Source organism: Ammospiza caudacuta, chromosome 32 (genome assembly GCF_027887145.1).
Source record: "Ammospiza caudacuta isolate bAmmCau1 chromosome 32, bAmmCau1.pri, whole genome shotgun sequence".
NCBI classification, from domain to species: Eukaryota; Metazoa; Chordata; class Aves; order Passeriformes; family Passerellidae; genus Ammospiza; species Ammospiza caudacuta.
This window is the reverse complement of record NC_080624.1, coordinates 4,084,875-4,105,526: the sequence shown is the minus strand read 5'-3', so window position 1 is coordinate 4,105,526 and position 20,652 is coordinate 4,084,875. Positions and strand designations below refer to the sequence as shown.

At 64.7% G+C, this 20,652-nt stretch overlaps 2 protein-coding genes across 2 annotated transcripts in view; both read left to right on the top strand.

Moving 5' to 3' along the window:
- Positions 1 to 1,460: 1,460 nt before the first annotated feature.
- On the top strand, positions 1,461 to 4,003 carry LOC131570000 (pecanex-like protein 3). The gene is made up of 5 exons (XM_058822330.1): positions 1,461 to 1,691; positions 2,851 to 3,050; positions 3,600 to 3,684; positions 3,779 to 3,821; positions 3,924 to 4,003. The coding sequence occupies exons 1-5, from the start codon at positions 1,536 to 1,538 to the stop codon at positions 4,001 to 4,003; spliced, it is 564 nt and encodes a 187-aa protein (XP_058678313.1). The 5' UTR covers positions 1,461 to 1,535.
- A 14-nt stretch (positions 4,004 to 4,017) lies between these two features.
- LOC131569999 (signal-induced proliferation-associated protein 1-like) overlaps positions 4,018 to 20,652 on the top strand; it is a 34,697-nt gene continuing 18,062 nt past the window's right edge. The window contains exons 1-16 of the mRNA XM_058822329.1: positions 4,018 to 4,064; positions 5,351 to 5,459; positions 5,983 to 6,212; positions 6,562 to 7,286; positions 7,721 to 7,842; positions 8,073 to 8,258; positions 9,138 to 9,312; positions 10,437 to 10,549; positions 11,973 to 12,130; positions 12,791 to 13,227; positions 13,357 to 13,493; positions 15,749 to 16,018; positions 17,908 to 18,140; positions 18,465 to 18,537; positions 19,057 to 19,126; positions 20,173 to 20,272. Coding sequence (XP_058678312.1) covers positions 4,018 to 4,064; positions 5,351 to 5,459; positions 5,983 to 6,212; positions 6,562 to 7,286; positions 7,721 to 7,842; positions 8,073 to 8,258; positions 9,138 to 9,312; positions 10,437 to 10,549; positions 11,973 to 12,130; positions 12,791 to 13,227; positions 13,357 to 13,493; positions 15,749 to 16,018; positions 17,908 to 18,140; positions 18,465 to 18,537; positions 19,057 to 19,126; positions 20,173 to 20,272 — 3,185 coding nt within the window. The remainder of the gene's footprint in view (positions 4,065 to 5,350; positions 5,460 to 5,982; positions 6,213 to 6,561; positions 7,287 to 7,720; positions 7,843 to 8,072; positions 8,259 to 9,137; positions 9,313 to 10,436; positions 10,550 to 11,972; positions 12,131 to 12,790; positions 13,228 to 13,356; positions 13,494 to 15,748; positions 16,019 to 17,907; positions 18,141 to 18,464; positions 18,538 to 19,056; positions 19,127 to 20,172; positions 20,273 to 20,652) is intronic.

Sequence of the window (20,652 nt, the reverse complement as noted above, 5' to 3'; positions counted from 1 at the left end):
GGGGTGCGACCCCCCCCCCCAGCCCCGGCTCGCTGGGGGGGGTTTGGGGGGGTCCTGTAGAGGGGCTTAAGGGGGTCCTGAAGCTGCCTGGGGGGCTTAGGGAGGCCCTTTGGGTGTCTGGGGAGGGGTCTTTGGGTGCCCAAAGGGGGTCTTTGGGTGCCCAGGGGGGTCCTATGGGTACCAGCAGGTCCCCATGGGGTCCCTTTTGATGTCCTGGGGGGGTCACCTGAGCCCTGCAGGTGCTGCCTGAGGGGTCTGACAGCTCTGGGGGTCCCAATGCAGCCCCCCGGGGGGGGCGGTTATGGGGTCCAGGGGGTCGCGATGGCTCCTGGGGGGTCTCCACCCCTCACGTGGTCCCTTATGGTTCCTATAGGTGCCCTATGGGTCCCTTCAAATGGGAGGGGTCCCTGGGGGTCCCTATAGATCCTGGGGGTCCCAATGGATCCCCTGGAGGTCCCTGGGGGTCCCTATGGATCCCTGGGTGTCCTAATGGATCCCGGCGATCCCTGGGGGGTCTCTATAGATTCCGGTGGTCCCGGTGGTTCCTGGGGGTCCCAATGGATCCCTGGGTGTCCCTACAGATCCCGGGGCTCCCCGCGTTCCCGGTTACTCCTCACTCTCCCCGCCGCTCCCCGGTGATCCTCCCCGATCCCGGTGCCTCCAAAGGGTCCCCACAACCCCCCCGGGGGATCCCCGCGCCCCCTCCCCACCCACCCCAACCCCCCCCCCGTGCCCTCCCTCCCCGTGCCCCGTCCCCTCCTCCCCGTCCCGTCCCCCGGGGCCCCCCGCGCCCCGTCCCGTCCCCGCCTGGTCCCGCCGGCGCCCCCGCCGCCCGGCCCGGGGGGGGGAGGAGGAAGCGGCGTCCGGCGGCGTCCCCGGGCGGGGGGCAGGGGGCGGCCCGGCCGCTCGGCGCTCCCGGGGGTCCGGCGGATCCCCGCGCTGGCTGAGGCGGCCCCGGGAAGGCGGAGCCGGGACATTGTCACCGGGACAAAGGAAAAGGAACCAGCGCCGGACGGGGCGGGCCGGGGGCACCGGACGCCGTGGGTGGGGGGGGGGAAGGACCGGACGAGAGAGGCCGGAGCGGGGAGGGGGGGAGCGGAGCCGAGCCCGGGACCCCGGTACGGGGCTGGGGAGGCGCTGCTGCCCCCGGTGGGCTCACGGGACACGCGGAGGGGCGGGTCCGGGTGCGGATACCGGGGTGGGGAGGGGTCCCGGTGTGGGGAGGGGTCCCGGTGTGGGGAGGGGTCCCGTGTGCGCCCCCCACCAAGGCCGGGGTGCGGCTCCGCCCGCCGCCGCTGGGGGGCGCCCTCCGCGCTCCGGGGCACGGCGGGGCTTGGCCACGCCCACACCCGGAAAGGGGCGTGGCTTATCCCCGAACGGGGGGAGCAACGAAAGGGGCGTGTCCAACCGGAGGGGCGGGGTTTATCTCTATGACGTCATCGCCGCGCGCACCCGGAAGCGGCGCCGGGACCCTGAGGAGGGTTCGGGGGTCCCGGGAAAGGCCCGGGGGGTCCCGGGGGGGTCCCGGCGCCGCCATGGCGGGCGAGGCGGTGCTGCAGGTGCTCCGGCAGGGCGTGTGGGCCTCGCTGACCGGCGGCTGCTTCCTGGAGCCGCAGCTCGGAGCGTTCGCCAACTGCGTGCGGCTCTACGTGTGGCTGTTCCTGCTGGGGCTGCCGCTGGGGCTGTACTCGGTGAGAACGGGGGGAACCGGGGGGTCTGGCGGGGTCCCGGGGGGGTTTGGGGGGCTCTGAGGGGTGGGGGAGGAGGTGAGGGGGGGGGTTCTGTGGAAGTTGAGGGATTTGGGGTCTTTAGGGGGAGTTTAGAGGGGTCTTTGAGGGAATTTAGGGGGTCTCTATGGGGGTTTTTATGAGGGTCTTCGGGGGAGTTATAGGGGGTCTTTATGAGGGTCTTTATGGGGGTCTTTATGGGGGTCTTTGGGGGAGTTATAGGGGGTCTTTATGAGAGTCTTCGGGGGAGTTATAGGGGTCTTTATGAGGGTCTTTATGGGGGTCTTTGGGGGAGTTCTTAAAGGGATCTTTAGAGGGTCTTTGGGGGCTTTTAAAGGGTCTTTAGAAGGATCTTTAAGGGTCTTTAGAGGGGTCGCTAGGGGGGACTTTAGAGGAGATTTTTGGGGGGTCGTTAGGGGGGTGTTTAGAGGATGTTTATGGGTCTTTGGGGTGTTTTTAGGGGGAATTTTGGGGTCTATAGGGGAGTCTTCAGGGGTCTTTAGAGGGGACTTTAGGAGGGCTCTTTGGACGGGTCTTCAGGGGGCCTTTGAGGGGTCTTTAGGGGAATCTTTAGGGGGTCTTTAGAGGGGATTTTAGGAGGGCTCTTTGAGGGTGTTTATGGGGCTCTTGGTGGGGTCTTTAGGGGTCTTTCGAAAGGATTTTAGGGGAATCTTCAGGAGATCTTTGAGTGTTTTAGGGGGACTTTAGAGGGGTCTTTATGGGTATCTTTGGGGTGATCTTTAGGGGGTCTTTGAGGGCTCTTTGGGGGAATCTTTAGGAGGTTTTTGGGGGAGTTTGGAGGGGACTTGAGGGGACAATAATGGATGTTTTTAGGAAAGTATTAAGGGAGGCCCTTTGGGGTTTCTTTGGGGGCTCTCTGGGGTTTCTTTGAGGAGCTCTTTGGGGGGCTCTTTGGGGTTTCTTTTGGGGTGTCTTTAGGGGCTCTTTTGGGGCTCCTTGGGGGCTCTTCGGGAGGGGTCTTTTGAGGGTGTTTATGGGGTTATTTGGGGGCTCTTTGAGGAGGGTCTTTAGGGAGTGTTTATGGGGGTACCTGGGGCCTCTTTGGGGGTCTCTGTGTCTGTTCTTACGTGCTGCTGACCCCCTCCCCTTGCCCCCTGCTCAGGCGCTGCCCCCGTCCCGGGCCGTGCCCGCCCTGTACTGTGCCCTGGTGGCCGCGTTCTTCGGGGCCGTCAAGGCCGTCACGTTCCGCCTGCACGCCCGCCTCGACCGGGACCGGGACCGGGACCGGGGAGACCCCCGGGGGGACCCCGAGGGGGGGGCGGCGGCGCTGCTGCCCCCCCGGGAGCGGGACGGGAGCCCCCCGTGAGTCTGAGGGGTTCGGGGCGTCTCCCGTCCCCTTTTTTGGGGGGGTCTGGGGGTATTTTGAGGGTTGGGGAGGGGTCTGGGGATCACTTTGTGTCTCCCCCAGGAGTGGGACGGGACCCCCTGGGTAACTTTGAGGGGCTGGAGGGTCTCCCCTCTTTATTTGGAGGGGGTCTGGGGGTATTTTGAGGGTTGGGGAGGGGTCTGGGGGTCAATTTGTGTCCCGCCCCCCCACCCCCGCAGCCCCCAGGGACCCCCGGGTTAGTCTGAGTCTCCCCTTTTTTTTTTGGGGAGGGGTCTGGAGGTGGTGATGGGGCTGGGGAGGGGTTTCTGGGGGTATTTTAGAGAGTTTGAGGAGGGGTCTGGGGGGTATTTGAGGGGTTGGGGAGGGGTCTGGGGGTATTTGGGGGTCACCTCATGTCCCTCCCCCCGATCTCCGTCCCATCACAGCCCCCTGGGTGGGTCTGGGGGTATTTTGGGGGGTTTGAGGAGGGGTCTGGGGGTATTTTTGGGTTTAGGGGTCACCTCATGTTGTCCCCCCCCTCGCAGCCCCCCCGGGGGGGCTCTGGAGCTCTCGGTGCTGCGGTGGCCGCGCGCGACCCCCCCCCAGCTCTGCGGCTTCAACCAACTCTCGGTGAGTGAGGGGGGGCGGGGGGGGCACAGAGACCCCTCCCCAAAAACACAGAGACCCCCTCCCCAATCACCCACCTGGTGTCACCTGTCCCCAGGAGCTGCTGCCACACCTGGACACGGCCACCACCGGGGCTGGGGGTGAGCGACACCGGGACCCCCCCCCCCCCCCCCCCCCCCAAACCTCGGGACCCCTCCCCAGGGTCTGGGACCCCCCCAAACCCCCTCTGTGTCCCCCCCCAGAGCTCCAGGGCATCCTCACGGCCGCCGACCGCGACTGGCTCCGCTCGGGGGGGGGGGTCCCAAGGGGGGGTCCCCAATAATGGGGCTGGGGGCGATGCCAGGAGCCCCCCTCCGAGCCCCCTCCCCAACCCTCCTGAAGGGGTGGGGGTCCTGCCTGGCAGCTCCCCCTCCTCATTGCCCCCCCTCCCTGGGGACCCCCCCAGGACCCCCCCTTGATTGGGGGGGGGGGTTTAAGGCAGGTGAGACCCCCGCCCGCTATGGTGGGATTTGAGTGGGGGGGACCCTAAAATTGGGGGGTGGGGGGTCCAGCTCCATAATGGGGGGGGGGGGGTCCAACCCTATAATGAAGAGGGCATTTTGGGGGGAGTCATTGGGGCATTTTGGGGGGGGTCCAGTCCCATAATGGGGGGGCCTGGGAGGGGCTGCTCCCCCATAACTGAAGGGGGCTGGGCTTGGGGGGGGGGGGTGGGTCCCTGAAATTGAGGGAGGGGGCTCCTGGGGGGTTTCGGGGGGGGGATTTTGTGGGGGGTTTTTCCCCCCCCCCAAGGTGACATTTTGGGGGTTCCCCACCTCGTTGTCGGCCGTTTTTTTTTCGGCCGAGTTCTGGCGTCGATAAGAGAGCAATCAATTAATTAATTAATTAATAAAGTTCCTAACGGTCCCAACCTTTTTTTTTTTCCGTTTTTTTTTTTTTTTTTTTTAATTTTATTTTATTTTTTGTTTTGTTTTTCCCGCCACTCTCAGATCTCGGGCGGGGCAGGGGGGCACACAAACACCTGACCCTAAAATGGGGAGGGGGCTGTAAGGGATCTATGAGGGGGGGTCTGAAGGCCCCTCCCCCCTCCCCCCCCCCTCGGTTTGGGAGGAAGCGGCAAAAGGGAAGGGTGGGGGTGGGGCGGGGGGGGGGGGGGGGCGCGGCCGTTCGGAGCCGCCGGAGCCGCTCGGAACGGGGGGTCCAGAACGGCCGGGACCCCCCCGGAACCCCCCCCACGGGGACCCCCAGGCTGGGGGGGCGACCCCGACCCCCCCCCCCCTCATTGACGGGAGGGGCCGCAGGTAGGAATTGGGGGGATTTGTATTTATTGAGGGGGGGTCTCACCCTCTGGGTGGGGAGGGGGGCGTTTCTCGGGGGTCTCTTATCCCCTCCCCCCAACCCTGCGACCACCCCCAACATTTTGTCCCCGCCCCCCCCCTCTTCGGTGACCCCCCCCTCATGCGACCCCCCCCCTCATGCGAACCCCCCCCAGGAGATTTGGGGTCCCCCAATTCCTGCCCCCCCCCCCCCCACACACATTCACCTGTACTGGGGGGGGGGGGGGGGTCACCCATCCTGCGCCCCCTCCCCAAAATTACCGGGGTTCAAACAGCTGGGGAGGGGTCTGGGGGGGGATCGAGGGGATTTTGGGATTTTTTTGGGGGGGGCCCAGACGCTGCTTCCTCCGGGGGGGGCGGGGGGGGGCGGACGCCGGGGAAGGGAAGTTGGGGGGGGGATGGGAGGGGGGGGGGCCGGACGCCCGAGTTCACAGCGGGGGCAAGGTCAGCAACGGGGGCTCGGTTTGGATTGTGGGGGGGTCCTGGGGGGTCTCAGGGGGTGAGAGGGACCCTCGGTGTGGGGGGGTCACTTGGGGGGGCTCTTGGGGGGCAGAATTTGGGGGGTTGGCGGCTGCCGACACTTCCTGGATGGCAGGAAACCGCCGGCGGCGGCGCGTCCGGGCCCCCCCCCAAACATCCCCATGTTTCCGCGACTTCCCCTTGGACCCCCCCGGACACCCCCAAACCCCCCCAGACCCCCCAAATGCCCCCAGACCTCCCCAAACCCCTCCGGAGCCTCTGGGGACATTTGGGGACATCGCGGCTTCAGCACCGGCGTGTCCGGGGGGGGGGTCCCAGGTTCTCCGTCCCTTCCCCCTCCCCCAGCAGAGTTTTGGGGGTCTCAGCGTGCTGGGGGGAGGTGGGGAGGGGGTCTGGGGATGTCTGGGATGGATGGACGGACAAGGAGGGACAGACGGACACGGAAAGAGGGCAGGAACCCCCTGACCCCCCCCGTGTCCCTCCCCAGGTGTCACCGGCGCCCCCCACCCCAGCGAACCCCGCATTCGGAGCCCCCTCCCCACCCCAGGGACCCCCACGGGACCCCCCCATTGACCCGGCCCGGAGAGGGGCGCGTGGGAAAAGGGGCGGGGCCTCCCGCGGGCGGGAATTCGCCGGCAGCCAATCGGAGCGCTCCGTCCATTCCCACGTTCTTCCCATTGAGAAATCGCGGCCTGAGGGATCCCCGTTACAACCGAGGTGGGGGGGGGGGGGCTGAGACCCCCGGGGGGGTCTGAGGAGTCTCTGAGGGTCCCTTGGGTTCCCCTGAGGGTCTCGGGGGGGTCCTGGGGAGTCCCTGAGGGTCTCTTGGGGTTCCTTGAGGGTCTCGAGGGGGTCCTGGGGAGTCCCTGAGGGTCTTTTGAGGATCCTGAGGGTCTCGGGGGGTCCTAAAGAGTCCCTGAGGGTCTCTTGGGGTTCCCTGAGGTTCTCGGGGGGGGGTCCTGGGGGTCTCCAAGTGTCTCAGACGGCCCTTGGGGGTCTCGGGGGGCGTGATTGAGGGGTCCCAGGGGGATTTTCGGGTGGGTTTTTTGGGGAGGGGGCCATGCAGTCCGACGATCTCTTCCTCCGCAAAATGCGGGGTCCCTTGGCCCGCCCGCCCCCCGCCCCCTCCCCGGCCGTTGGGGGGGTCCCCTCCCCGCCCCCCCTCCCCGGGGGGCTCCGCCGCCCCCCCCCGGCAGCGCAGCAGCAGCGAGGCGACCCCAGGGAGACCCCCGGAGGACGGAGGGGGGGTCCCGGTGTCGGTGCCCCCCCGCAGCCGCACCCAAAGCCACGAAGATGCCGCGGTGGGGGTGGGGGTGGGGGGCAGCCCCACATCCCCCCGATTCCGCGACCCCCTGCTCCTGCTGGGGCTGCCGGAGGGGAGGGGGGACCCCGATTTCTTCCCCCGCCCACCTTGGAGCCCCCTCCTCGCCCATTACGACGTTCAGAGCATCCTGTTCGACCCCAACGAGCCCCCCCCGGGCCCCCCCAGCCTGATCTCGGGGGCTTCGGCCGCACACCTGGAGCCCGAGGAGACCCCCGGCTCCCCCCAAAACGCCCCCGACCCCGAAGCGCTGGTGCTGAGCTGCCCCCGCTTCTGCTGCGAGACCGGGGGGGAGCAGCAGGAACCGGGCTTGGGGGGACCCCCCCGGGACCCCCTCCCCGGGCCGGGGCAGCTGCCGAACGCGGCGGTGGCGGTGCTGGAGGAGCCCCCGGCGGGGGCGAGACCCCCGCACCCCATCGAGCACAGCGATGAGGGCGCCGAGTATTACCGCAAGTACTTCTATGGGAAAGGTGAGGCTGGGGAGGGGGAAATGGGGGTCTGGGGGCGTCAGACGTGGGGGGCACAATTGAGGCAGTGAGGGAGAGGTGGGGAAGGGGCGAGGGAATGGTTTTGGGGGGGTGGGAGGGTCTTGACCCCTCCCCAGAGGATCGGAACTTTGTGGGTGGGAATGCTCAGAGCTGTGGGGGGATCGGGGGACTTGGGGGGTTCTGGAGGGCTGGAGGGGGTTTGGGGGTTCCGGGGGGGCTGCAGGGGGTCTGGGGGGCTTTAGGGGGTCTGGGGGGGTTTGGGGATCCCGAATCCCCCCTCCTTCCCCCCCAGAGCATCGGAACCGGGTGGGTGAAAACGCGCAGAGCTCCGCTAGGACCAGGATGGTTCTGGGAGGGTCTGGGGGCTCTGAGGGGATTCTGGGGGGTCTCTAAGGACCCCGACCCCTCCCCACCAGAGCACCACAACCTGCTGGGCGAGGACCCCCGGCTGGGGCCCGTGGCCGTGTCCCTGCGGCGGGAGGAGAAGGAGGGGGCGCGGCCGCAGGTGCTGCACAGAATCATCGTGCGCACCTGCCAGGTGAGCTGGGGGGGAAAAAGGTGGGGAGGGGGCGCCTCAGGTAGGGAGGGGGCGCCTCAGGGGGGAGGGGAATCACGGGGGGGGTGAGTAGGGTCAGGGCTCGGCGGAGTTGGGGGGGAAGGAGAGGCGAAATCAGCGCCCCCACCCCAAAAAACCGCATAGAGACTCATCAGCAGGGGGGAGGTACCATGAGACCCCTCCCCAAATTAACCCCGCCGCCCCCTCCCCAGCTGCGGACGCTGCGCGGGTCGGTGCTGGAGGAGGCGCTGCCCCCCGGCTGCCGCCCCCCCGGGGCACGGGCGGTGCCCCCGCGGAAGCTTCTGGAAGTTCTGCTGCCCGGGCTGGCCGTGGGGGGGCTGCGGCTCGCCCCCGCCCCCGCCGTGCAGGAGACCCTCCTCAAATTGGACGAGCAGGGGGTGAGGAGGGGGTTTGGGGAGGGGGTGGGATGGGGTGGGGGGTGTTTGGGGAGGGGGCGGCGCAGGGAAAGGGGAGGGGGGGACACAGGAGGGGATGGGGGTGGGATAATGGGGTGGGGGGGATGGGATCCATGGGATGGATGGGGATGGGATGGGATCAATAGATCGGGATCAATGGGTTGGGGTGGGATCAATGGGATCCATGTGTTGGGATTGATGGGATGGGATCAATAGAATGGAATCAATTGGATCCATGGGATGGGATGGGATCAATGGGATGAGATCAATGGGATCAATAGAATGGAATCAATTGGATCCATGGGATCAATGGGATAGGATCGATGGGATGGGATCCATCTGTTGGGATTGATGGGATAATGGGATCCATGGGATAATGGGATGGTGTGGGGTGGGATCAATGGGATCAATGTGTTGGGATTGATGGGGTGGGATGGGATCCGTGGGATGGAATGAGATGAGATGGGATGGGATGGGATGGGATTGGAGAATGGGATGGTGGGATGGGATCAGTGGGATTGATGGGGTGGGGTGGGATCAATGGGATCAATGTGTTGGGATTGATGGGATAATGGAAACCGTAGGATGGGATCAATGGGAATGGGATGGGACCAATGGGATCCGTGTGTTGTGATTGATGGGGTAATGGGATCCATGGGATGGGAACGGGATGGGATAATGGGATCTGTGGGATAGGATGGGATGGGATAATGGGATGGGAATGGGATCCATGGGATGATGAGATCCATGGAATGGGGATGGAATAAGACAATGAGATGATGAGATCATGGGATCCATGGGATGGGATGGGAATGGGATGGAACAGAACAGGGACCCCCAAACGAGGTCTGTGCCCCCCAGGTGAGCCGGCAGCGCAAGGTGGGCGTGCTGTACTGCCGGGCGGGGCAGGGCTCCGAGGAGCAGATGTACAACAACGAGGGCGCCGGGCCGGCCTTCGAGCACTTCCTGAACCTGCTGGGCACCCGCGTGAGGCTGCGCGGCTTCGGCGGCTACCGGGCACAGCTGGACACGCGCAGTGAGCGGGACAGGGGGACAGACGGACAGGGGGACACACAGGGACAGGGTGGGGACGTGGAGGGGACGTGGGGACACACCTGCGTGAGGCTGCAGCGGTTACCGGGCACAGCTGGACATGCGCAGTGAGTGGGACAGGGGGACATGGGGACAGACGGACACACAGGGACATGGTGGGGACATGGAGGGGACACACAGGGACATGGAGGGGACGTGGGGACACACCTGCGTGAGGCTGCAGCGGTTACTGGGCACAGCTGGACACGCGCAGTGAGCGGGACAGGGGGACATGGGGACAGACGGACACACAGGGACATGGTGGGGACATGGAGGGGACGTGGGGACACACCTGCGTGAGGCTGCAGCGGTTACTGGGCACAGCTGGACACGTGCAGTGAGCGGGACAGGGGGACAGACGGACAGGGGGACACACAGGGACACCGGGACGGGGAGGGAATGTGGGGATGTGGAGACGTGGGGACACGGAGGGGACATGGCAGAACACAGGGACATGGCGGGGACACAGGGATGTGGGGACTTGGGGGACATGGGGGGGACATGGGGACACAGAGGGACACAGAGATACGGGGGGACATGGGGGGGATATGGGGACATGGCAGGACACAGGGACACTGGGACATGGGGACATGGAAGGGATATAGAGGGGACATGGGGACATGGAGGGGACATGGGGAAGTGGAGAACTGGGGGACATGGAGGGGACATGGAGGAGCGTGGAGGGGACAGGGGGGACTTGGGGACACTCAGGGACATTGGGGGACTTGGGGGACATGGACAGACATGGGGGGAACACACAGGGACATGGGGACATGGAGGGGACATGGGGACACAGGGGGGACACGGGGAAGTAGAGAACCGGGGGGGACACTGAGGTGACGTGGAAGGGACATTGGAGAGGCATGGAGGGGACAGCGGGGGACTTGGGGACACTCAGGGACGCAGGGCCATGGTGGGACATGGAGGGGACACAGGGACATGGAGGGGATGTGGGGGACGTGGGGACACACAGGGCCATGGGTCGGGGTCTCCCCATTGGGTCAGGCTCTCCCCGTTGGGTCGGGGTCTCCCCATTGGGGAGGGGTCTCAGCCGTGCCCCCTCCCCAGCCGACTCCACGGGCACGCACTCGCTCTACACCACCTACCACGGCTACGAGGTGATGTTCCACGTCAGCACCATGCTGCCCTTCACCCCCGCAACACCCAGCAGGTACCGGGGGGTGGGGAGGGGTCCCAGGGTCGTGGGGAGGGTCCTGGGGGGTCACAAAGAGGTCACAGAGAGGTCACAGAGAGGTCACAGAGGGTGATGGGGGTCTATAGGGTCTGGGGTCCCTCCCAGCGCTGCCCTGCACCCCCAGCAGGAGCTCGGGGAGGTTGTGGGAGGTTGGGGTCCCTCTGGAGACCCCCCCCCCCCCGGGACAACTTTGGGGGCTCTGACCCCCCTATTACAAATGTGGGGCTTTGATTCCCCCTCTCAGACAATTTAGGGGTCTCTGACACCCGCCACGACAATTTTGGGGTCTCTGATCCCCCTCTGAACCCCCCCCGACAATTTTGTGTCTCTGAACCCCCCAATGACAATTTTGGGTCTCTGATCCCACCCATTACAATTTTGGCGTCTCCGATACCCCCCCATGACAATTTTGGGGTCTCTGACCTCCCCAAGGACAATTTTGGGGCTTTGATTTCCCCCTTTTCAGACAATTTAGGGGTCTCTGAACCCCCCCATGACAATTTTGAAACTCTGACCCCCCCCAGAAAATTTTGTGTCTCTGGACCCCCCCCCAATGACAATTTTGGGGTCTCTGACCCCCCCTCCCGTTACAATTTTGGGGTCTCTCCCCCGCCCCCGCAGCTGCTCCGGCACCGCCATATCGGCAACGATATTGTGACAATTTAGGGGCTCTGAACCCCACTTTCGGACAATTTTGGGGTGTCTAAATCCCCCTATGGCAATTTAGGGGCTCTGAACCCCCCCCATGACAGATTTGGGGTCTCTGACCCCCCTTTTTCTGCCCCCGCAGCTGCTCTGGCACCACCACATCGGCAACGATATCGTGACAATTTAGGGGCTCTGAACCCCCCTTTCGGACGATTTCGGGGTCTCTGAGCCCCCCTCATGACAGTTTTGGGGTCTCTGACCCCCCCCTTTTCTGCCCCCACAGCTGCTCCGGCACCGCCATATCGGCACCAATATCGTGACAATTTAGGGGCTCTGAACCCCCCTTTCGGACGATTTTGAGGTCTCTGAACCCCCCCATGACAGTTTTGGGGTCTCTGACCCCCCGTTTTCTGCCCCCGCAGCTGCTCCGGCACCGCCATATCGGCAACGATATCGTGACAATTTAGGGGCTCTGAACCCCACTTTCGGACGATTTTGGGGTGTCTAAATCCCCCCATGACAGTTTTGGGGTCTCTGAACCCCCCCATGACAGTTTTGGGGTCTCGGACCCCCCCCTTTTCTGCCCCCGCAGCTGCTGCGGCACCGCCATATCGGCAACGATATCGTGACAATTTAGGGGCTCTGAACCCCCCTTTCGGACGATTTTGGGGTGTCTAAATCCCCCTATGGCAATTTAGGGGCTCTGAACCCCCCCATGACAGTTTTGGGGTCTCGGACCCCCCCGTTTTCTGCCCCCGCAGCTGCTCCGGAAGCGCCACATCGGCAACGATATCGTGACTATCGTGTTCCAGGAGCCGGGCGCGCTCCCGTTCTCGCCGCGCGCGCTCCGCAGCCACTTCCAGCACGTGTTCCTGGTGGTGCGCGTGCACGAGCCCGGCACGCCCCGCACCGCCTACAGGTGGGATGGGGATGGGGGGGGTCCCTGGTGAGGTCTGGGGGTCTTAAATGGGGGTGGGAAGGATTCACTCGAGGGGTTTTGGGGTCCCCGAGGGGGTCTAGGGTCTCAAATGGGGGTGGGGGGGTCTCCCAAGAGGGGTTTTGGGGGGTCTGGGGTCTCTCCTGGATTTTTGGGGTCTTTCCTGGATTTGGGCTCTCAGTACTCCCAGCAGGGTCTCCCTAAACTCTTTGGGGTCTCCCACACATTTTTGGGGTCTCGCTTGTATTTTTGGGCTCTCAGGATTCCCCAACCTTTGGGGTTCCCTGCTTCATTCTGGGGGGGGGGGTCTCCTACACATTTTCGGGGTCTCTTTGGGGTCTCTCCTGGATTTTTGGGGTCTCAGGATTCCCCAACCTTTGGGGTTCCCTGCTTCATCCTGGGTAGGGGTCTCCCACACATTTTCGGGGTCTCGCTTGTATTTTTGGGGTCTCAGGATTCCCCAACCTTTGGGGTTCCCTGCTTCATCCTGGGGGGTCTCCCACACATTTTCGGGGTCTCGCTTGTATTTTTGGGCTCTCAGGATTCCCCAACCTTTGGGGTTCCCTGCTTCATCCTGAGGGGGTCTCCCACACATTTTCGGGGTCTCTTAACCCCCCTTTTCCCCCCTCCCTTCCCCCATAGCGTGGCCGTGGTCCGCCCCGATGACACCCCCCCGTTCGGGCCCCCCCTGGCCGAGGGGCAGCGGTTTTTGGGGGGCTCCGGGCTGCGCCCCTTCCTCCTGGCCAAAGCCATCAACGGCGAGAACGCGGCGGCGCGGGGGGGGCGCCTGGGGGCCATGGCCGCCCGCACCCGCCGCCAGTACCTGCAGGAGCTGCTGCGCGCCCACCCCGGGGGTCCCGCGCTCCCCGCGACCCCCAGGGGGCTCCCCACGCTCGGGGGGCTCCGCCGGGGCGGGGGCTCCGCGGCGGGGAACGCCGAATTGATGGTGGGGGGCGGCGTGGCGGGGGCGTTGGTGTGGGGGGCGCGCGTTGAAACGGGCGGGGGTCCCGAGCTGCCCTGCCTGCTGGGGGTGGCGGCCGAACGCATCGTGGTGGTCGCGGCGCCCCCCGCCCGCGCCGGGGCGGTCTCAAATCCCTGCGGGGCGAACTCGGAGCGGCCCCCTCCCCAGAATAACGACGGGGCGGGGGAGGAGAGCGCGCAAAGGCAGAAATGTGAGTCGGGGGTCGCCGCGCCCAGCCCCCTCCCCCTGTTCAGCTGCGCCTGCCGGGACGTGCTGGGCTGGGCCTTCAGCGACGGCCGCCTCGAGATCTTCCACGGCCGAGGGGCCTGGATCGGGCTGAGGCTGCCCCGGGGCAGCGCCGAGCACGTGGTGGCCAGGCTGCAGGTGAGACTGGGGGAACTGGGAGCACTGGGAGGGGATTGGGGGGCTGCAGGTGAGACTGGGGAACTGGGAGCACTGGGAGGGATTGGGGGAGCTGCAGGTGAGACTGACTGGGAAACTGGGAGCACTGGGAGGGGATTGGGGGAGCTGCAGGTGAGACTGGGGAAACTGGGAGGGACTGGGAGGGGATTGGGGGGGCTGCAGGTGAGACTGGGGGAACTGGGAGCACTGGGAGGGGATTGGGGGAGCTGCAGGTGAGACTGACTGGGGAAACTGGGAGCACTGGGAGGGGATTGGGTGGCTGCAGGTGAGACTGGGGAAACTGGGAGGGACTGGGAGGGGCTGCAGGTGAGACTGGGGAAACTGGGAGCACTGGGAGGGGATTGGGGGGCTGCAGGTGAGACTGACTGGGAAACTGGAGCACTGGGAGGGGCTGCAGGTGAGACTGGGGAAACTGGGAGCACTGGGAGGGACTGGGAGCACTGGGAGGGGATTGGGGGGGCTGCAGGTGAGACTGGGGTAACTGGGAGCACTGGGAGGGACTGGGAGGGACTGGGAGCACTGGGAGGGGATTTGGGGGGGATTGGGGGGGCTGCAGGTGAGACTGGGGTAACTGGGAGCACTGGGAGGGGACTGGGGGGGCTGCAGGTGAGACTGGGGAAACTGGGAGGGACCTGGGGGGGATTGGGGGGGCTGCAGGTGAGACAGACTGGGGGAACTGGGAGGGACTGGAGCACTGGGAGGGACTGCAGGTGAGACTGGGGAAACTGGGAGAGGATTGGGAGCACTGGGAGGGACTGGGGGGGCTGCAGGTGAGACTGGGGAAACTGGGAGCACTGGGAGGGGATTGGGGGGGCTGCAGGTGAGACTGGGGAAACTGGGAGCACTGGAGGGGCTGCAGGTGAGACTGGGGAAACTGGGAGCACTGGAGGGGATTGGGGGGGGCTGCAGGTGAGACTGGGGGAACTGGGAGCACTGGGAGGGGATTGGGGGGGCTGCAGGTGAGACTGGGCGAACTGGGAGCACTGGGAGGGTTTGGGAGGGGCTGCAGGTGAGACTGACTGGGGAAACTGGGAGCACTGGGAGGGGCTGCAGGTGAGACTGGGGAAACTGGGAGGGACTGGGAGGGGCTGCAGGTGAGACTGGGGAAACTGGGAGCACTGGGAGGGACTGGGAGCACTGGGAGGGGATTGGGGGGGCTGCAGGTGAGACTGGGGGAACTGGGAGCACTGGGAGGGACTGGGAGGGACTGGGAGCACTGGGAGGGGATTTGGGGGGATTGGGGGGGCTGCAGGTGAGACTGGGAGGGACTGGGAGCACTGGGAGGGGACTGGGGGGGCTGCAGGTGAGACTGGGGAAACTGGGAGGGACTGGGAGGGACCTGGGGGGGATTGGGGGGGCTGCAGGTGAGACAGACTGGGGGAACTGGGAGGGACTGGGAGCACTGGGAGGGACTGCAGGTGAGACTGGGGAAACTGGGAGAGAATTGGGAGCACTGGGAGGGACTGGGGGGGCTGCAGGTGAGACTGGGGAAACTGGGAGCACTGGGAGGGACTGGGAGCACTGGGAGGGGATTGGGGGGGGCTGCAGGTGAGACTGGGGGAACTGAGGGGCACTGGGAGGGACTGGGAGGGGATTTGGGGGGAGTGGGATGGGGTGGGAGTGACTGGGAGGAGGATTTGGGGAATGGGAGGGATTTTGGGGACTGGGGACAGGACACTGGGGGGACTGGGAGGGACTGGGGTAAACTGGGATGGCTCTGGGGTCTCATTAACCCTTTCCCCCCCTCACAGGCTGTGACCCGCGGTTGTGAGGGTCTCTGGGGGTCCCTAAGGAAGCTCTGGGGGTCTCATTAACCCTTTCCCTCCTGCAGGCAGTAACCAGGGGCGGCGAGGCCCAGGAATTGTCACTGCCCAGGGAGGCCGGGGGTCTCTGGGATGGGTCTGGGGTCTCACTAACCCTTTCCACCCCGCACAGGCAGTGACCCACGGGTGCGAGGGTCTCTGGGGTAGCTCTGGGGGGTCTCTGGGGGTCTCATTAACCCTTTCTTCCCCTCACAGGCTGTGACCCGCGGCTGCGAGGGTCTCTGGGGTAGCTCTGGGGGGGTCTCTGGATGGGTCTGGGGTCTCATTAACCCTTTCCCTCCCCGCACAGGCAGTGACCCGCGGCTGCGAGGCTCAGGAATTGTCTCTCCCGAGGGAGGCCGGGGGTCTCTGGGATGGGTCTGGGGTCTCATTAACCCTTTCCCTCCCGCACAGGCAGTGACCCGCGGCTGCGAGGCTCAGGAATTGTCTCTCCCGAGGGAGGCCGGGGGTCGCCGCGGGTTCCGCGTGGACCCCCGGGGGGTGGTCTCGGCCGTCACCCGCTTCTCGTTCGCCGACGTGGCGGGGCTGCGGCCGGGGGCGCGGCTGCTGCGCGTGGGGCGGCGCCCCCTCCCCACGGGAGACCCCCGGGGCTGCGGGAGCTGCTCCGGGACCCTCGGGAGCGCTGACCCTGCTGCCCCCCGACCGCGACGGGCGGCCCAGGAGGTCGGGGGGGGTTTGGGGGGATTTGGGGGGTTTTGAGGAGTTTGATATGAGGGGGGTTTGGGAATTTGGGGGGGTTTTGAGGAGTTTGATATGAAGGGAATTTGGGGGGTTTGGGGGGAATTTGGGGGGGTTTTGAGGAGTTTGATATGAGGGGAATTTGGGGGGAATTTGGGGGGTTTTGAGGAGTTTGATATGAGGAGAATTTGGGGGGAATTTGGGGGGGTTTTGTATGAGGAGAATTTGGGGGGAATTTGGGGGGGTTTTGAGGAGTTTGATATGAGGGGAATTTGGGGGGAATTTGGGGGGGGTTTTGAGGAGTGTGATATGAGGGGAATTTGGGGGGTTTGGGGGGGTTTTGAGGAGTTTGATATGAGGGGAATTTGGGGGGGTTTTGAGGAGTTTGATATGAGGGGAATTTGGGGGGTTTGGAGGGAATTTGGGGGGGTTTGAGGAGTTTGATATGAGGGGAATTTGGGGGGTTTGGAGGGAATTTGGGGGGGTTTGAGGAGTTTGATATGAGGGGAATTTGGGGGGGTTTTGAGGAGTTTGATATGAGGAGAATTTGGGGGGGAATTTGGGGGGGTTTTGAGGAGTTTGATATGAGGAGAATTTGGGGGGGAATTTGGGGGGGTTTTGAGGAGTTTGATATGAGGGGAATTTGGGGGGAATTTGGGGGGGTTTTGAGGAGTGTGATATGAGGGGAATTTGGGGGGTTTGGGGGGGTTTTGAGGAGTTTGATATGAGGGGAATTTGGGGGGTTTTGAAGAGTTTGATATGAGGGGAATTTGGGGGGTTTGGAGGGAATTTGGGGGGGTTTGAGGAGTTTGATATGAGGGGAATTTAGGGGGGGTTTTGAGGAGTTTGATATGAGGGGAATTTGGGGGGTTTGGGGGGAATTTGGGGGGGTTTGAGGAGTTTGATATGAGGGGAATTTGGGGGGGTTTTGAGGAGTTTGATATGAGGAGAATTTGGGGGGGATTTGGGGGGGAATTTGGGGGGGTTTTGAGGAGTTTGATATGAGGGGAATTTGGGGGGTTTGGGGGGGTTTTGAGGAGTTTGATATGAGGAGAATTTGGGGGGAATTTGGGGGGGTTTTGAGGAGTTTGATATGAGGGGGGTTTGTGGGGAATTTGGGGGGGTTTTGAGGAGTTTGATATGAGGGGAATTTGGGGGGGTTTTGAGGAGTTTGATATGAGGGGAATTTCGGGGGAATTTGGGGGGGGTTTTGAGGAGTTTGATATGAGGGGAATTTGGCGGGTTTGGGGGGAATTTGGGGGCTTTGATGTGGGGGGATTTAGGGGGGAATTTTGGGGGGTCTGCGGGGAGTTTGGGGGGTTTAATATGGGGGGAAATGGGGGGATGTAGGAGGGAATTTTGGGGCGGGGTTTGGGGGGTTTGATACGGGGGGAATGGGGGGGTTTGGGGGGAATTTAGGGGGTTTGATATGGGGGGATTTAGGGGAGATTTTGGGGGGGTTTGGGGGGGGAGTTTGGGGGGATTTAGGGAGGAATTTTGGGGGGTTTTGAGGAGTTTGATATGAGGAGAATTTAAGGGGATTTAGGGAGGAATTTTGGGTGGTTTGAGGAGTTTGGTATGGGGGGAGTGGGGGGGTTTAGGGGAATTTGGGGGGTTTGGAAATGGGGGGTTTGGGGGGAATTTTGGGGGGTTTGATGGGGGGGGATTTAGGGGGGAATTTTGGGGGGTTTGATACGCGGGGGCTCTGTGGGTCTGGGGGCTTGGTAATGGGGGGGAATGGGGGAAGCGGGAGGGATTTGGGGGGGGGTCTGGGCGTCATGGGGGGCGCTGAGAAGAATCTGGGGGATTTTGGGGGGCACAGGTGGGACCCCCCCCCCCCCCATCCCTCATTGCCCCCCATTATTGCCCCCCAGGAGTTTCTCCGAGCTCTACGCGCTGTCCCTGGAGCAGGGCCGGGGCTCGGGGGGGGACCCCGGCCCTGGGGACCCCCCTGGGGACATCGGGGACAGCGACAGCGACTCGGGGGGGGGCGGACAGCGACGGGGGGGGCCCCGGGGGGGCTCCTGCTGACCCTGGATGAGGAGAGAACCCCCTTCCCCCCCGGGCCCCCCAGCCCCAAAAACACCAACGGAGCCGCCCCCAGCCCGTGAGTGACACCAGAACCCCCCCCAAAATCCCCTCCTGGAACCCTAAAATCCACCTGGGACCCCCCTAAATCCCACCCTGGGACCCTCAAAATTCTACCCAGGGACAACCAAATTCCCTCTGGAACCCCCAAATCTCCCTGAAAACCCCAAAATCCCCTCTGGGGACCCCCAATTTCCCCCCCGGGAACCCCCAAAATCCCCCTCAGGAACCCCCAAATCCCCCCCCAAAACCCTCAAATTCCCCCTGGGAATCCCCAAATCCCCCACACACACACCCCCCGGGGACCCCCAGAATTGTCACCTCACCCCCTGTGACACCCCAGGTCCCCCACCCTGGCTGACCCCACCCCGGACCTGCTGCTGCCACACCACAGCCCCGCCCCGGCTGGGGACACGGTGAGTGTCCCCTCCCAATGTCCCCAATGTCCCCCTGTGCCCTCCTTTGTCCCCCCCGTGTCCCCCAATGTCCCCCCATTCCCTCCCTGTGTCCCCCAATGTTCTCCTTTGTCCCCCCCGTGTCCCCCAATGTCCCCCCATTCCCTCCTGTGTCCCCCCCTTGTTCCCCAATGTCCCTCCCTGTCCCCCCTCAATGTCCAATAATGTCCCCCCCTTCCCCCCCCCCCCCCGTGTCCCTTAATGTCCCCCCCGTCCCCTCCCCAATGTCCCCCCTATGTCCCCCTGGGTCCCCCCCTACCATCCCCTCCCTGTGTCCCCCGGGTCCCCTTTTGTGTCCCCCAGAGTCCCTCCCCCATCCCCAATGTCCCACCCTGTGTCCCCCCTTGTGTCCCTTAATGTCCCCCCCGTGTCCCCCAATTTTCCCCCCGCCATGTCCCCCCCCCCCCCCCCGTGTCCCCCAATGTCCCCCCCGTCCCAATGTCCCCAATGTCCCCTCTGACCCCCCCTCGGTGTCCCCAGGGTCCCCCCCCGGCCCCCGGAGCTCCCGTGGCCCCCCCGGGTCCCTCTCTGCGACAATCGCTGGGCAGGCGTGAGTGGCACCGACCCCCCCCCGTGTCCCCTCTGTGTCCCCTTTGTCACCCCCCCGTGTCCCCTCTGTGTCCCCTCTGTGTTCCCCCCCGTGTCCCCTCTGTGTCCCCCTTGTCACCCCCCCGTGTCCCCTCTGTGTCCCCTTTGTCACCCCCCGTGTCCCCTCTGTGTCCCCTCTGTGTCCCCTTTGTCACCCCCCCGTGTCCCCTCTGGGTCCCCTTTTTGTCCCCACTTTGTCCCCCCCATGTCCCTCTTATGTCCCTCCCTTTGTCCCCCGCTTTGTCCTCACCGTGTCCCCCCCCTTGTCCTCCCCTTTGTCCCATCTGTCCCCCCCACTTTGTCCCCCCCAGTGCCCCCCTCTTTGTCCCCGCCTTTGTCACCCCCCCCGTGTCCCCTTTTTGTCCCTCTCCGTATCCCATCCGTGTCCCCCCCGCGTCCCCCAATATCCCCCCAGTGCTCCTCCCTTTGTCCCCCGTGTCCCCTCTGTGTCCCCCACAATGTCCCCCCGTCCCTCCCCTTGTGTCCCCCCCCCTTTGTCCCCATTTCCCCTCTTTGTCCCCTCCTGTGTCCCCTTTTTGTTCCCCCTCTGTGTCCCCCCCCCCCCCCCCCAAGTCCCCCCTTTTGTCCCTCACTTTGTCCCCTCTGTGCCCCCCATTGTCCCTTGTCAGTGTCCCCCCTTTATCCCCCACGCGTCCCCCCCTTGGAGATGTCCCCAAACCCCTCTGGGAATGTCCCCAAATCCCCCCAAGGTGTCCTCATATGCTCTGGAGATGTCCCCAAACCCCCTTAGGATGTCCCCAAACCCCCTCAGGATGTCCCCAAACACCTCAAGATGTCCCCAAACACCTCAGGATGTCCCCAAACCCCCTCAGGATGTCCCCAGACCCCCTCTGGATGTCCCCAAACACCTCAAGATGTCCACAAACCCCTTCAAGATGTCCCCAAACCCCCTCAGGATGTCCCCAACCCCCCCCAAGGATGTTCTCAAATCCCCCCCCACCCTCCTGGGGGGGGGTCCCCACGCTGTCCCCTCCCACCCCCCCCCAGTGCTCTCGGGGTCCGGGGACCCCCAGGACGAGGAGTGGGACCTGATCGGGGCACCTGGCCACGGCCTGCAGCGGGGTCCTGGAGGCCATCGCCCGCGGGGGTGAGGGGATTTGGGGGGCTCTGGGGGGATTTTGGGGGGGTTGGTGGGATTTTGGGGGGATTTGGGGGGCTGGAAGGAGGTTTGGGGGGGATTTAAGGGGGATTTGGGGGTGTTTTGGGGGGTCCTGGAGGCCATCGCTCGCAGGGGTGAGGGGATTTGGGGGGCTCTGGGGGGATTTTGGGGGAGATTTGGGGGGATTAGGGGGGATTTAGGGGAGATTTGGGGGGCTGGAAGGAGGTTTGGGGGGATTTAAGGGGGATTTGGGGGTGTTTTGGGGGGTCCTGGAGGCCATCGCTCGCGGGGGTGAGGGGATTTGGGGGGCTCTGGGGGGATTTTGGAGGGGTTGGTGGGATTTTGGGGGGATTTGGGGGAGATTTGGG

What these genes read in the sequence shown, in the direction of transcription:
- LOC131570000 (XM_058822330.1), top strand. Translation starts at nt 1,536, where the DNA reads ATGGCGGGCGAGGCGGTGCTGCAGGTGCTCCGGCAGGGCGTGTGGGCC. An exon ending in TGCCGCTGGGGCTGTACTCG is followed by an intron (nt 1,692 to 2,850) that starts GTGAGAACGGGG and finishes CCCCCTGCTCAG; the next exon opens with GCGCTGCCCCCGTCCCGGGC. An exon ending in GGCCACCACCGGGGCTGGGG is followed by an intron (nt 3,822 to 3,923) that starts GTGAGCGACACC and finishes GTCCCCCCCCAG; the next exon opens with AGCTCCAGGGCATCCTCACG.